This window comes from Trachypithecus francoisi, unplaced genomic scaffold, assembly GCF_009764315.1.
Source record: "Trachypithecus francoisi isolate TF-2019V2 unplaced genomic scaffold, Tfra_2.0 Lachesis_group5, whole genome shotgun sequence".
In the NCBI taxonomy this organism is placed as follows: domain Eukaryota; kingdom Metazoa; phylum Chordata; class Mammalia; order Primates; family Cercopithecidae; genus Trachypithecus; species Trachypithecus francoisi.
The window spans coordinates 83,130,147-83,144,371 of NW_022681470.1; the positions used below are offsets into that span (position 1 = coordinate 83,130,147).

Genomic DNA, 14,225 nt, shown 5'->3' on the forward strand with positions numbered 1-14,225 from the left:
TTGGAGCTGAAAGCATTTTAACAGACTGTAGTTAATAACTGGAGACCTAACAAAGATGAGATTAACAGGAAGTCAAAAGAAAATCTGAAAATTAAAGTAAAGTTAGGAAAACTAATGAAGCCCTTGAATATTTTGGCAAAAAGGACTGTCTTTATGATCATACCGCAAAAGTCCATCATAACATGGATAGTTTCACGTGATCTTACAATTTTCTCAGAAAAATTATGTAAAACTTTTTAAGCAACCAACACTTGATCCATTCTTCTTTCATTTTAAGAATTTAACACATAGTTGCAACCGTAACATGAATGTTTTCATAATTTTGTTTCATTTTTCAAGATTAAACCCAAATAAAGGCTTTTCTCCCCACCCCAACTATGTACTATTATCTCTGAAAAGTTCTAGGTCAATTCATCCTACAAGATCTTGTTCTTATGCCAGTTATTTTCAGAAAATAAAGACCCCCTAAACAATGAAATCACAAGGAGAAATAAATTACTCACACATTAACATTTGGAAAATTCAAATATATGCTTCAGTTCAAAAGTTAACCATTACAAAGAGTTATGTGGTTAAAAAGAGCTTACTGGTTAAAAACCATGGGCTCTGGAACCAGACTGCCTGAGATAGAATCCCAGTTCCACTGTCTACTAACTGGGTGACCCTGGGCAAGTCACTTAACTCTCTGTGGCTCGATTTCCTCATCTATAAAATGGAGATAACAGTTCCATCAGTGTTAAATGAGTTAATACATAAAGGTTTCAAACAGTAAGTACTCAGTAACAGTTAGCTATCACATTTTTTTAAACTCTAAGAAAACTGAAGAATATAAATGCCAACAATGAAATTAAGTTAATTAGCAAAGGAAAAACATTTTTAAAAACACAAGCTTTACGGTTTAAATACAAGTACATACTTTTTTTTTTTTTTTTTTTTTGAGACAGAGTCTCGCTCTGTCGCCCAGGCTGGAGTGCAATGGCGCCATCTGGGCTCACTGCAAGCTCCGCCTCCTGGGTTCCCGCCATTCTCCTGCCTCAGCCTCCCAAGTAGCTGGGACTACAGGCACCGGCCACCAAGCCTGACTAATTTTTTGTATTTTTAGTAGAGACGGAGTTTCACCATGCTAGCCAGGATGGTCTCGATCTCCTGACCTCGTGATCTGCCCGCCTCAGCCTCCCAAAGTGCTGGGATTACAGGCATGAGCTACCGCACCCGGCCAAATACAAGTACATACATTTTAGATAAAATTAAGACAAAGAAAAATGAGAACAAATGTACTTATAAAAAAATCTAAAAGTATATCATACATGCTTTTATGTCTATATAGTAAAAAAATTATGCATTTTACTACTAAACATGTAAGAATTGTTTTTAAAAGTACCATGTTAAACCTATTAAACTAGAAACTAAGCCAAGCACTGTGGTTCAGTAATTCCAGCACTTTCAGAGGTGAAGGCAAGCAGATCACTCTAGGCCAAGAGTTGAAGACTAACTTGAGCAACACAGCAAGACCCCATCTTTAATTTAAAAAAAGAAACAAATGAGTTGCTGCACACTTAAGACAAAATTTTAAATCTTTATATATGGAGGAAAAAAAGAATGGAAAATTTGGTATTACAGAAGATACAAGGCTGAGTGCGGTGGCTCACATTTATAATCCCAGCACTTCGGGAAGCCGAGGCAGGCAGATCACGTGAGGTCAGGAGTTTGAGACCAACCTGGCCAACGTGAAACCCTGTCTGTACTAAAAACTCAAAAAAAGCTGGGCGGCGTGGCTCACACCTGTAATCCCAGCACTTTGGGAGGCCGAGGCAGGCAGATCACTTAAGATCAGGAGTTCGAGACCAGCCTGGCCAACATGGTGAAATCCTGTCTCTACTAAAAATACAAAAATTACCTGGGCGTGGTCTCATCCATCTACTCGGAGACTGAGGCAGGAGAATCACTTGAACCTGGGAAGCAGAGGTTGCAGTAAGCCGAGACTGCAGCACTGCACTCCGGCCTGGGCGACACAGCGAGACTCCATCTCAAAAATAAAAATAAAAATAAATACAAAAAAAATTAGCCAGGCATGGTGATGCACGCCTGTAATCCTACTCAGGAGACTGAGGTGAGAGGACTGTTTGAATCCAGGAGGCAGAGGTTGCAGTGAGCTGTGATTGCACGACTGCACACACTCCAGCCTGGGTGACAGACAGCGAGACTTCATCTCAAAAAAAAAAAAAAAGAAGATACATATAGTAAATTTTATATTATGACCACCAATGAATCGCACCTCTTGATCTGTCCTTGTGTAATCGCCTCCCCCACTGACTTTGGGCTTGACCATATGACTTGTTTTGGCCAAAGAAACATAAGCAAACAGGATGCAAGCTGAGGTTTGATAAGAGCTTTCATACTAGGGCATGCTGTCATGAGGAGGCTGCTACTGTTAAGTGAGCGATGAGGCAGAGGGATGGGACACACACACCAGATGAACCTAAGTGAACGAAAACACACGAATGAGTGCAGGTAAGAAGAGCTGCCCAGCCAACCCATATAGCACATCTGTAGTCTCAGCTACTCAAGAGGTTGAGGTGGGAGGATCACTTGTGCCCAGGAGTTCAAGGCTGCAGTAAGCTATGACTGAACCACTGCCATCCAGCCTGGGTGACAGCTTTACTAGGATTTGAGATGCTTTGTTAAACAGCAGTAGATGTCGGATACGATATATGTATATGCACTATGAAGAGTTAATATCCTCATTATTATAAATCATTAGAAGAAAAACTAAACATCTCATTGGGAAAATAGAAAAAGCACATGAACAGACATCCACACAAAAATAAAGATGTCCAATAAACAAGTAAAGAGACCCTACAAGTAATCAAAGAAATAAAAATTAAAACGGTAACACCTTTTGCCTATCACATTGGCAAAGATTAAAAGACTGATAATGGCCTGAGCTGGCCAGAATGTGGGATAACCACAACTCTCATCTACTCTTGCTTATTTGGTAATGTGTATCAAAAACTGATACAATTTCTTTCAGTCATTTTATTATTCACTCAAATACTTACTGCATACTCACACAGGCCTGTACAGGGAACTTGGAATGCGGAGCCAGGTCATGCAAGACCTTAATAATTTTGGTTTTATGACTAATTTGGGTTTTAGTCTAAGATGCCACTGAAGGCTTTAGGTGGGAAATAACAATATCTGATTTCCACTTTAAGAGTATTCTAAGTGATGCATGGAGAATAGGGGACACGAATGGAAATGAGGAAACACTAATAGTTCAGGTAAGAGATAACAGTGGCCTGAACTTGAGGCAGTGAGATGGACAGAAGCAAGTGAAGGTAACCTGGCAGGACAATGATAGACTGAATACAGAAAAGTAGAGAAATAAAAAATAAAAAATAAAAAAGCACAACTTCTTGATTTTAATTCTAGGAATGTATCCTAAAACCAAATCAGATATGTACCCAAAGACATATAACCAAAGATATTCATAGCAGTGTTTTTTTATAATAACAAAAACAATGGAACAAATCTAAAAGTCCATCTTTAAGATTTAAGTAGACAAAGTCATCCATGCAAAGCAATGGAATATTATGCGATCACTTAAAGTTATGTAGCTATATAGTTAGGAACAAGAATTACTGGCTGGGCACAGCAGCTCATGCCTGTAATCCTAGTGCTTTGGGAGGCTGAAATGGGAGGATGACTTGAGGCCAGGAGTTCAAGACCAGCCTGGGCAACATAGCAAGACCTTGTCTCTACAAAAAAAACTAAAAATTAGAGTGCGTGGTGGCACATATCTGTAGTCTCAGCTACTCAGGAGGCTGAGATGGGAGGATCGCTTGAGCCCAGGAGTTCAAGGCTGCAGTAAGCTATGATTGCACCACTGCACTCCAGCCTGGGTGACAGTTCAAGACCCTATTTAAAAAATAAAAATAATAAAATGTAAAAAAATATAGATATTATATATATGGAAAGGGATCAGCTACAGAATACACAATAAAAATATAAGTCCATTTTCAAATAGTATCTTACTTTTATATATCATATGCACACGCACAATGATGGCTGCAAATGCACTACAAAAAGTTTAGAAATCTACACATTAAAATATTAAAATTCTAGATGGCTTGGATTTAACATTTCATAAATGTTTTATACTTCCCATGCCTTCTAAAATCTGTTCAAAATCTGTACTACTTTATAATGGAAGGGAAAATGTAATTTTAAAAAATACCAGACATATGGACAACAGTCATTGATTTATTTTTCTAAAAATACTGCAAAGACCACAATTAAGTAGACCGTAAGTAAAAGTTGTAAATGAAAACTCAAGATACATAAATCTTAAATTGTTAAAAACTGAATAGTCACAATTTTGCTTTCACTATCAGTCTAACATGAGAATTCGGGGGAGGAGAAGAAAGACTGCAGAACAAAGCAGATATCCAAATAAACAGTATTTAATAATTACTAAACCTGCATAGAAAGATCCCTTCACTGAACTGTAAAGGAACAATTTGGACTCCCTTGAGATCTGACCTAAAGAGCCACTCATTTTATTTTACTTATGTTCCTGGTTCTTTATAAAGTTCCCCTCCTGCCAAATTGCAAATATAACAGATACCAAAAAGGACAGAAGACTGAGGACCTCTAAAGCACAGTCAAAGGTAGTCATTTGATTTCACATCATCAGATGTATTCTTACCAAGACCAGATGTTCCTTAAGGCCTTTACCACAGGAAAAGGGCTCAGTTTATTTAAAAATATCATGATTACCTCATTCCCCAAAGACAAAACTTTTGGTATTTGATACTACTGTAAACAAACCCCAGAAAATCACCACCCAGATTTAAGTTTGCTGAAGATTCTGATGGATCTGCTTCATCACATTTTACTGGTGACCTTAGTCATCCTTACTTACAACAGGCCTACCAAAGAGATGGCTGTCTCCTTAGCACGAATATACAGCTCCAAAATTTGTTCAGGCCTTTCAATGGCGCCACTATCAAGGTTTCCACCTCAGCACTCCCACCTGCTTGTTTCCCTACAGAGAAATGTCCAGTGGTTCTATCTTCAATCTCTCTTCTTCAAAAAGGATGAAGCTGACAATTTAAAATATTAATCCAAAGTAATAAATATGTCAGAAACAACTTAATGAGATCTTCTCGTGTTATTATATAGATCTGCCTATTCTGGACATTTCATATAAATGGAATCACAGCACATATCACCTTTTGTGTCTGGCTTCTTTCACTTAGCATAATGCTTCCATCTATGCTGTGGCACGTATCAGAACTCCATTCTTTTTGATGGTCAAATATTATTCCGTTGTATGGACATACCACATTTTGATGATCTATTCATGAACTGAGACACATCTGGATTATTTCTGCTTTTTGGCTATAACAAATAATGATACTATAAACATTTGTGTACAAGTTTTCCTGTGGACAAATGTTTTCATTTCTAGGAATGGAATTGCTGGGTCATATGACAACTCTATGTTTAACTTTTTGAGGAACTGCCAAACTGTTTTCTAAAGCAGCTGCACCATTTTACATGGTTTTTCACATTCTTAACATAAACTTAAGAGATGTCAGACTTTCATAGAAATAGGGGATTTACTCTTATCAAGCTCATTTTGTGTGCCAAGTGTTATGCCAGAATTTTATTTAATTTTCCCAACATCTCTATAATTAACAAAGTATCTCTATTTTACATAAGAAATTCGATCCCAAAAAATGTTTATAACCCACTCAAAAATAAATTATTTAGTAAATGTCAAACTAGAGTCAAACCCAGAGTTGACTTCAAAGCCTGTCCGCTTTATTCTACACCATTCAATCTCTACACTTAGATATATGTACAGTGCCTCATACCCAAAGTAGTCTTTAGAAAAGTTGCCTGTTAATAAAACTTACTTAAATAATTGTAAAATAGGTTCCCAATGTAAAGATATTTCTAGAAAATTTAACAGATAACCTTGTATAAATCAATCAACCCCCCCCAATTTATCTTTTTTAGCAAACAATTTCTGGTTACTTAAAACAAAACTTATCTAAAATTCATCTAAACATTAAACAAATTATTTTCTTCCAAAGTTGTATGCGCTGACAAAAAAAAATGTAGTTATCTTCTGCTATAGAATGAACTGTGTTCCCCTAAAATTTATACGTTAATACCCTAACCCTCAATATTTGGAAAAAGGGCTTTTAGGAGGTAACTAATGTTAAATTAAGTTATAAGGGTAGGGCCCTAATTCAATAGGATTAGTGGCCTTATGAAATGAAGAGAAGAGAGAAATTCCCCCCCATCTCCCCGACCCCAGGATTCCCATACCCACCCTACCAAGCGAGGACACAGAGAGGAAGATATCCTCTGCAAGCCAGGAAGAGAACCCTCACCAAAACCCATCCACACTGGCAATCTGTTCTCTGACCTCCAGCCTCCAGAACCATAAAATAAATTTCTAGGCCGTGCGCCGTGGCTCCTGCCTCTAATCCCACGAGGTCAGGAAATCAAGCCCATCCTGGCTAACACAATGAAACCCAGTCTCTACTAAAAAGTACAAAAAAATGGCCGGGCGTGGTGGCTCACGCCTGTAACCCCAGCACTTTGGGAGGTCAAGGCGAGCGGATCACGAGGTCAGGAGATCGAGACCATCCTGGCTAACACTGTGAAACCCCGTCTCTACTAAAAAATACAAAAAATTAGCCGGGCGTGGCGGCGGGCACCTGTAGTACCAGCTACTAGGGAGGCTGAGGCAGGAGGATGGCGTGAACCCAGGAGGTGGAGCTTGCAGTGAGCCAAGATCGCACCATTGCACTCCAGCCTGAGAGACAGAGAGAGACTCGTCTCAAAAAAAAAAAAAAAAAAAAAAATTAGCCAGGCATGCTGGCAGATGCCTGTGGTCCCAGCTGCTCAGGAGGCTGAGGCAGGAGAATGGCATGAACCCGGGAAGCAGAGGTTATAATGAGCGAGATCGCCCGGGCGACAGAGAGAGACTCTGTCTCAAAAAATAAATAAAAATAAAAATAAAAAATAAATTTCTGTTGTTTAAGCAACCCAGACTATGGTATTTTGTTATGGCAGCCCACACTAATACTTCAAGAGTATCATGCACTACCCAATGATTAGTATTTGAAGCACTGATAAGAATCAAAACAAAGCAAGCACTAAATGAGATAAAAATAAATTAAGAGATGCATATGCTTGTTACTCGAAAATACTTACAAGTTCTTTGGTCAATGAGACTTAAAAACAGATTGACGGCCCTTTTAGTAATTGAGAATTTAATCATAAAGTCAAGGAAACATGGTATCCTCCAAAGGGCTTTGGATTTAGACAATCCTGACACTTGTAGCCACTTCTGAGCTCTATGTTAGAGTAAGAAATAAATTCTGGCCAGGTGAGTTCAAAACCTGCCTGGTCAACACAGCAAGACCTCGTCTCTACAAAATAAAAATTAAATTAAAATTTAAAAAAGAAAGAAAGAAAACCAAATTCTACACCTATTCCTGTAGTCAGGATGTGAGTTTTTGCTTTCTTAATTAAATGTTATTAACATTAAGTATCCACCAAATACTACACTACACCTTACAATATCCAGTATAGCTTCTAGAACACTACAGGTATTCCAAAAACGGGCTTGTTAGTGAATAGATTCTATAAAAGAACAATGAAGTCAAAGTCAAACACTTACACAGGCCACCCACTATTTGCCAAGTATTTTGCTAGTACCATAAATATAAAAATGCAGTCCCTGTCTTCAAGGAACTTAAAAGGAAGACGGACAAAACGAACCACATAATTATAAAACAACAGAATAAATGCAATAGGAAAAAACATTTAAAGTGCACTGGAACACACAGGAATAGTGGGGGACAAGGGGGTTGGGGGAGCAAGTTAGGAGCAAGTCAAGGACTATACTCCAAGTCTTGACAAGGAATCCCCTTCTTGTTTCTAGTCGGGATAATTTCGTAAACCCTCATCTGAAGAAGCATCCACTGAAGTACAGCCTCAGCTCATACTCTCTAACTTTTACTTCCACTCAATTCCATTCATCAATTTCAAACAAGGGGGAGAAGAGAGAGGAAAAGACAACTTTAAGTTGGCGCAAGTAGGGTTTAAGTACCCTTTTACTCCCCGACAACCAGGTAAAAATTGAAATCACATTTTTTCAAATCTTTCTTACACTCATGATAAAGACTAGATGTTTTACAAGTTATACAATCACCCCTGTTTTAAGCCTTCTATAAGATAAATCACCAAAACCTATTCAGTATGTAAGTTCTTCTATACCAGCCAAATGGTGCCTCCATAGTTATTTTGCTTAATCCAACTGGGCTAACAAGGTATCCAACACCTTGAATACTGAATAAACTTTAGTAAATTTTCTCCATTAATCCACACTCTTATTCAAGATTTATTCAATTAGTAAATTCCTACAATACAATACTGACATTCAAAAAATGAAGATTTGGCTCTTGCTCCTAAAATAAACCTCTGTGGGAAAGTCACACATCCAACAGCTACGAGTATAAATGAAGACCCATGGGAACAAAGAGACCACTATTTGTATCCTTTCATGGATATCTCAATTGACACTTCACAAAACAATCCTGTGAAATATAAGATTATCTTTTTTTTTTTTTAACCAGTTTGCTCAATTAACAGGTCAGCATATAAAACCTGGATCTTCTGACCCTTCACTGTACCACATTCTAAAATGTATATAAAATTTATCGTTACCACAAATGAAGATACTTCAAAAACCCTAAGGAAGGAAACACACAAGAAGGAAACAGCTTCCTCACCTATAAAATAAGCAAAATGTAGCCTTTTTGACATCTTTGAGCTAAATAAGGTCGCAAGCTGGAGCCCACTGCCCAGAAGTTTTACCCAACTAGTCTAACATAGAAATAGGCCTGGAAACTGGAGGAGTAACATAAATTTAAGGTTTACCAGTATATAAAGCATCTTCTATTATCATTTGATCCTCACTACTCAGTTAAGAATTATCTCTATTTTTACGTATTTTTTAAAAATGCATCAGTGGAATAATGTAATTAGTTCAAGGTCACCCAGTTAGTAAATGGCTTGGACAAATCCTCATAACCCTATTACACCTTTTTATATGAGAAAGTCAGAGTAGCTAGTGGAAGCCTGGACTATTTAATACGGATCCAAGAATGTAAATACAAAATCTTCTGAGCTCTCCTTAGCCACTAGGCTACATGCAACTATTTTAGATCAGACAAGCTCCTCTTTCAGTAAAAAAAATATATATATCTCTTAAGTAACGAACCAACTAATTTTAAAAATGCACTTAAAAGGCACACAATGTACATGCATACACACGCATTCACATACATACACACACACTTCAATCACAAAGCATCTTACACTTTTGAAATATTGCATAAATGAAAAATAAGAATAGAACTAAACAGTCAGATAGGACACTAAAAGTACCAGCTTTTTGGTCTCAACTTTTCCACTGTCCTGTATAAGTAATATGCTTTTTCATTTCTTAAATATTCATCTTTAAACAAATTATTAACAAGTAAATCTACATACTGCATTTTACTAATGTAAAATGCCTATGACTGTTTCAGGAACATAAACTATTACTCAGTTCTCTTCTGTGTAAGATTACATTATACACAGTGAGCATGCTATTCCTAAAATTAAAGTCATCTGAGAGATATCACTAATATTTATACCATAATGTATTTATCATATCCTCTGTTCAAGATTCTGACCGACTTAACTGGCAATTCCTGTTCTCGCATTCCTATTTCTAGGTGGCCTTTGAAACATCAGAAATACCTCTTAATATAACCAAAAAGGACTCAACTTAAAAAGACTAACATTTACGTCCCACAGGCCTTGAAAACATGAAGACTAAGCATATATTAATACAACCTGAAAAGCACTTTCTTAAGCACCAAAATATTCCAAAGAATATCCCAAAGACTTTTTTGCAAGCAGCACAAGAACGTTCTATCTCGTATCAATCTCACTTTTACAAGTATCTAAGCATTCTAAGCACTACCTAACCACCTACCAAATAATCCAGTTCCTTCCAAAGTGAAAAGCTGACCCTCTTTCCTGCTCTTATTCAAAATTAGTGTATAACGAATTACTGTAGACTGCTTAAATAAACTTTTCAGACCTGTGTACCAAGTTCTATATTTACGTTACTGGAAAACATCAGTGTGGTTCCTCTCTCTCTACACTTCACAAGGAACAGAGCAAGAAAAGAGCTTAAAAACAGAAGTTACTTTTTATTAGAAAAGGAACTTTCAAGTGAAGACATAATTTACCTGTGACAGACTGACATCTATACATGACAGTGATTAAACTTTACTGAATACCCAAAACGGCAACTTTTTTTTAGTTCACAATCTTTGAATTACACAACTATGCCTGTTTTTATTTAAAAATAACCCACTTTTGGCCAGGCACGGTGGCTCACGCCTGTAATCCCAGCACTTTGGGAGGCCGAAGCGGGTGGATCACGAGGTCCGGAGATAGAGACCATCCTGGCTAACAAGGTAAAACCCGTCTCTACTAAAAATACAAAAAGTCAGCCGGGCGTGGTGACACGGGCCTGTAATCCCAGCTACTCGGGAGGCTGAGGCAGAAGAATCGCTTGAACCCGGGAGGTGGAGGCTGCAGTGAGCCAAGATCGCACCACTGCACTCCATGGGCGACAGAGCAAGACTGCATCTTTTAAAAAAAAAAAAAAAAAAAAAACTTTCACTGTTTTATATTTCTCAATGTTAAGATAAGTTTACCAAAGTTTGAAACAACTGATAACTTCTGGTAAGATCCCTACGGCATTAAATCTCTAAAACAGAAACCAACAACATATAATATTACAAGATATAACAGTATATATTATAGTTGCTGAGTTTTCAAGGACATCAGTAAAAAAAGTCATGCTCAAACATATGACTGAAAGTTTTCAAGCCATATTTTACAAAGACTGTGTTTTTTGGTTTGTATGCTATAATTACTATTTAAACTGATCGCTTATATTTGAAAATAACTTGTGCGAAATCATCAAGGGAAAAGGGGTCAGTCACCTAGAGACACAACATTAAACTCACTCTTCAAGGCCATCATAAATACAGGTAACTTGGAATCAGAAAAAAATTCAAATTCACAGTAAGCGAAAGTGAAAATTCAACACAGATATATCACAAAATATATACATACAAAAGCCAAATGGAAACACGCTCAACCTTGATAGAAAAAAATGAAAAGCAAAGTTTAAAATGGAAACCACCGAAATTGAGAAAGAATTCCAATGACATGACATTTTCTTGCCAAAGCGAAGGAATTTGTAGATTATATCATTCAAATCTCATTGTATTACATTATAAAGATCTTGGCAACGGTTGACCATTAATCTTTAACACAAAGGAGATTCAAATCCAAATGAACTGTAAGACTATCTCTTCCAGGAGAGAGAAATGGAGTAATTTACTTTATCCACAATTGTTTAACCCAAAAGAAAGGCCTTTAAGGATGATAACGCAGAATGGATCAGCCTTCAGTCTACCAAGTCCCATTTCTCACGAAGTCTTGCACCAATCCGAAAAGAGAAGGTTATGGACACAAAACAGGCTTAGGAAAGGCTGGAAGAAAAAAATCTCCAATGAATGACACACCACATCATGGTTTATTCTCCTACACAATTTGAGAAACAATAAAGAAAAATATCACACCATATGTTTCAACGTATCAATTAAAAAAAATTTTACGACAGTACATTCAATTCTCTTCTTCAGGGCCGCAAAAATAATTTAGCTCCTGTTTTACTGATTACAGAGCAAAGGGCAAAAGCAGCTGCTGCAATGCAACACAGGCTGCTACAGAGGAAGGGGAGAAAAAGCTTTTCCAAACAGATCCGTTCCTCGCCCCCGCTTACACATCCCTACCAACTTATCCCAGTCTTTTACTGCCCCCACCACGTGAAGCTAATCAATTCTTTCCCTTCCCCCACCATCGTGAAATTTCACCTTTTACAGCTCCTTTACCTACCCCTACTAGAGGCACTTTATTACCCGCAGAAATCAGACCTTTCAAACTTTTCCTCCTTTTTTAATTAAACACGAGAGTTCGGAGGCAAAAGTGCATGAAATTTTTACATATATACGAAAAAATACCTGTTTCCCAGCAACATGCACGCTTCGATTCTCGAACCCCTCCCCATCTCCCGGGTTTCGCTTGCAAAGGCTGGGGGGAGGGAGCCAGGCGCAAATTAAATTTAGGAAGGGAAATCCTGGGTGAAAGAAGAGCATTTGAGGAAAAATGAGAGAACGATGAAGGGAGACCCCCAAACCACAGGGGTTGGGGAGGTTTCCAAGAAAGAAAGAGAAATTGGAAGGGACAAAAGGGGGAGGGGGGAGGAACAGACCGGAGACCAGGGGAGAGGCGCCGGGCCGGGAGAGAGAAGGCGGGGTCCAAGGAGAACTAGGGTCGCGGCTCCCGCGGCACAATGGCCCGCCCGGCCCCCGCCCCGCGCCCCTCACCTCATGGTGCCGGCGGCGTAGAGGCTTCCCCACCAGCTGGGAGACGCGGAAGGCGCCGAGCAGAGGGGGGTCTCTCCTCCAGGGGTGGGGAGCAGCTCGGAGACGGGAGACAAGTGTTCGGCTCCTCCTTCGGCGGCCAGGGGGCTACACCATCTCCTCGCACAAAGCCGAGGCGCCGGCCCGGAGTGTGGGAGAAGAGGGTGAGAGAAAGGCTGGGGAGAGGGCGGAGAGGACGAGGCGCGGAGCGGGTCCCTAGGCGGCCGCCGCCTCCCACCTCCTCGTGGTCCTGCACCTCCTCCCGGAGCTTCCTCGGCCGCCCTCGGAGGGGTGCCCGCCGGGGCCGCGCGCCCGGCCGCCGCTCCACAGGCCCGCGCCCGCCGCGCCGCCGCCGAGGCCGTGTGCAACCGGCAGCTACTGCAGCCGCGGGAGGAGAGTCGGGATCGCCGCGAGGAGCCCGGGAGGAGGCGGGGCGCGCGGCGGAGGAACACGCAGGCGCCGCCCTCCTCGCCTCCTTCCCCCGGGGGCGAGGGGGCGGTGCGGGGGGGAGGGGAGGGAAGGGGAGGCCGAGGCTGGGTGCGCTCCCCCGCGCCGGCGGGTGGGCCCCCGCCGGACTGCTGAGAGCTGACTGGGCGGGAGCGAGCGCGACGGCGGCGGCGGCGGCGGCGGCGGAGTAGAGAGGCTCTTTGTTGCCTCCCCACCCAGCCCCCTGCAACCCTCTGGGATTCGGGCCGGCCACCGCCCCCCGACCCAAAACGTCCCGTCCGCTGTCGGCCGGGGTTCCTCGCCCGGGGTTGTCCTTGACTGTCGGCCCCCTCCCCGTCGCCTCCCGCTCCCCAGAGGCTTGGGGAGTTCCGGGGCCTCCCCCACGGCCGCGGTGCGGAGACCGAGGCGCCGAGACCTCCTGGGCGCCGGACCCGCAGGCACCGGCGTGGGGAGCTGGGACGCGTGACTGACTGGACACAGGGCCGGGCCAGGAGACTCCGGGTCGGCTCGCGGCCGAGTGCCTCGCGCGGGGCGAGTGCTCAGCCCGCCCTGTTGCGGTCTCAGGACTGGGACGAGGGAATCAGGGGGCATCCCGGTCAGCCCAACCGCCGGACCCCGCCGCGGCTGCGCCTAGCTATTCCTGCGGAGTTAAGGAGGGGCATATAAATGGAAAATATGGTCATCATTGTTCCCTTCGCTCCTTTTCTTCCCGAGGAATCCCAGCGTGCTGCGCCGATGGAACAAGCTGATGTGCACACTAGGTATAGGGATGACTTCATCCCCAAACGGACGCAGCCGACTCTGGGGGAAACGCAGTCGCCGGGAGACGCGCGCAGAACCGTGTGTTGCCGTAAGAGTAGAAGAAGAAAAACGCAGCCAGTGGAACCGCTTTCCAGCGTCATTAGCAGAGGGAATCCCGGACAGGGGGCGGGGAGAGAGAGGAACTAATGATAATTTTAAATCTTCCGTCATTCCCAATGGTCTTGAAGTCACCTCCCTTAAAAAGTAGATATAAAATACTGGCGAGGCAATTTCAAGTCAAGTCGGGGAGGAGGGCATCCAGGAAGCCAGAATTGATAGTTGTTGTTGAGGTTTTGTTTTTGGTTTTTTTTTTTTAATCTAAAAACAAATCCAATAATAAAAATTTTAACTGTACGAATTACAGCCCCCTTTTAGTCCCGAAGACAGGGATGT

At 41.4% G+C, this 14,225-nt stretch overlaps 1 protein-coding gene across 8 annotated transcripts in view; it reads right to left on the minus strand.

The window, feature by feature from the left end:
* Nucleotides 1-13,569, minus strand: part of ENAH (ENAH actin regulator) — a 159,285-nt gene extending 145,716 nt beyond the window's left edge. For all 8 annotated transcript variants that reach the window (XM_033195237.1, XM_033195236.1, XM_033195233.1 and 5 more), the window contains exon 1: nt 12,549-13,569. In XM_033195237.1, the coding sequence (XP_033051128.1) occupies nt 12,549-12,553 (5 nt within the window). In that variant the 5' untranslated portion in view covers nt 12,554-13,569. The remainder of the gene's footprint in view (nt 1-12,548) is intronic.
* Nucleotides 13,570-14,225: the final 656 nt, after the last annotated feature.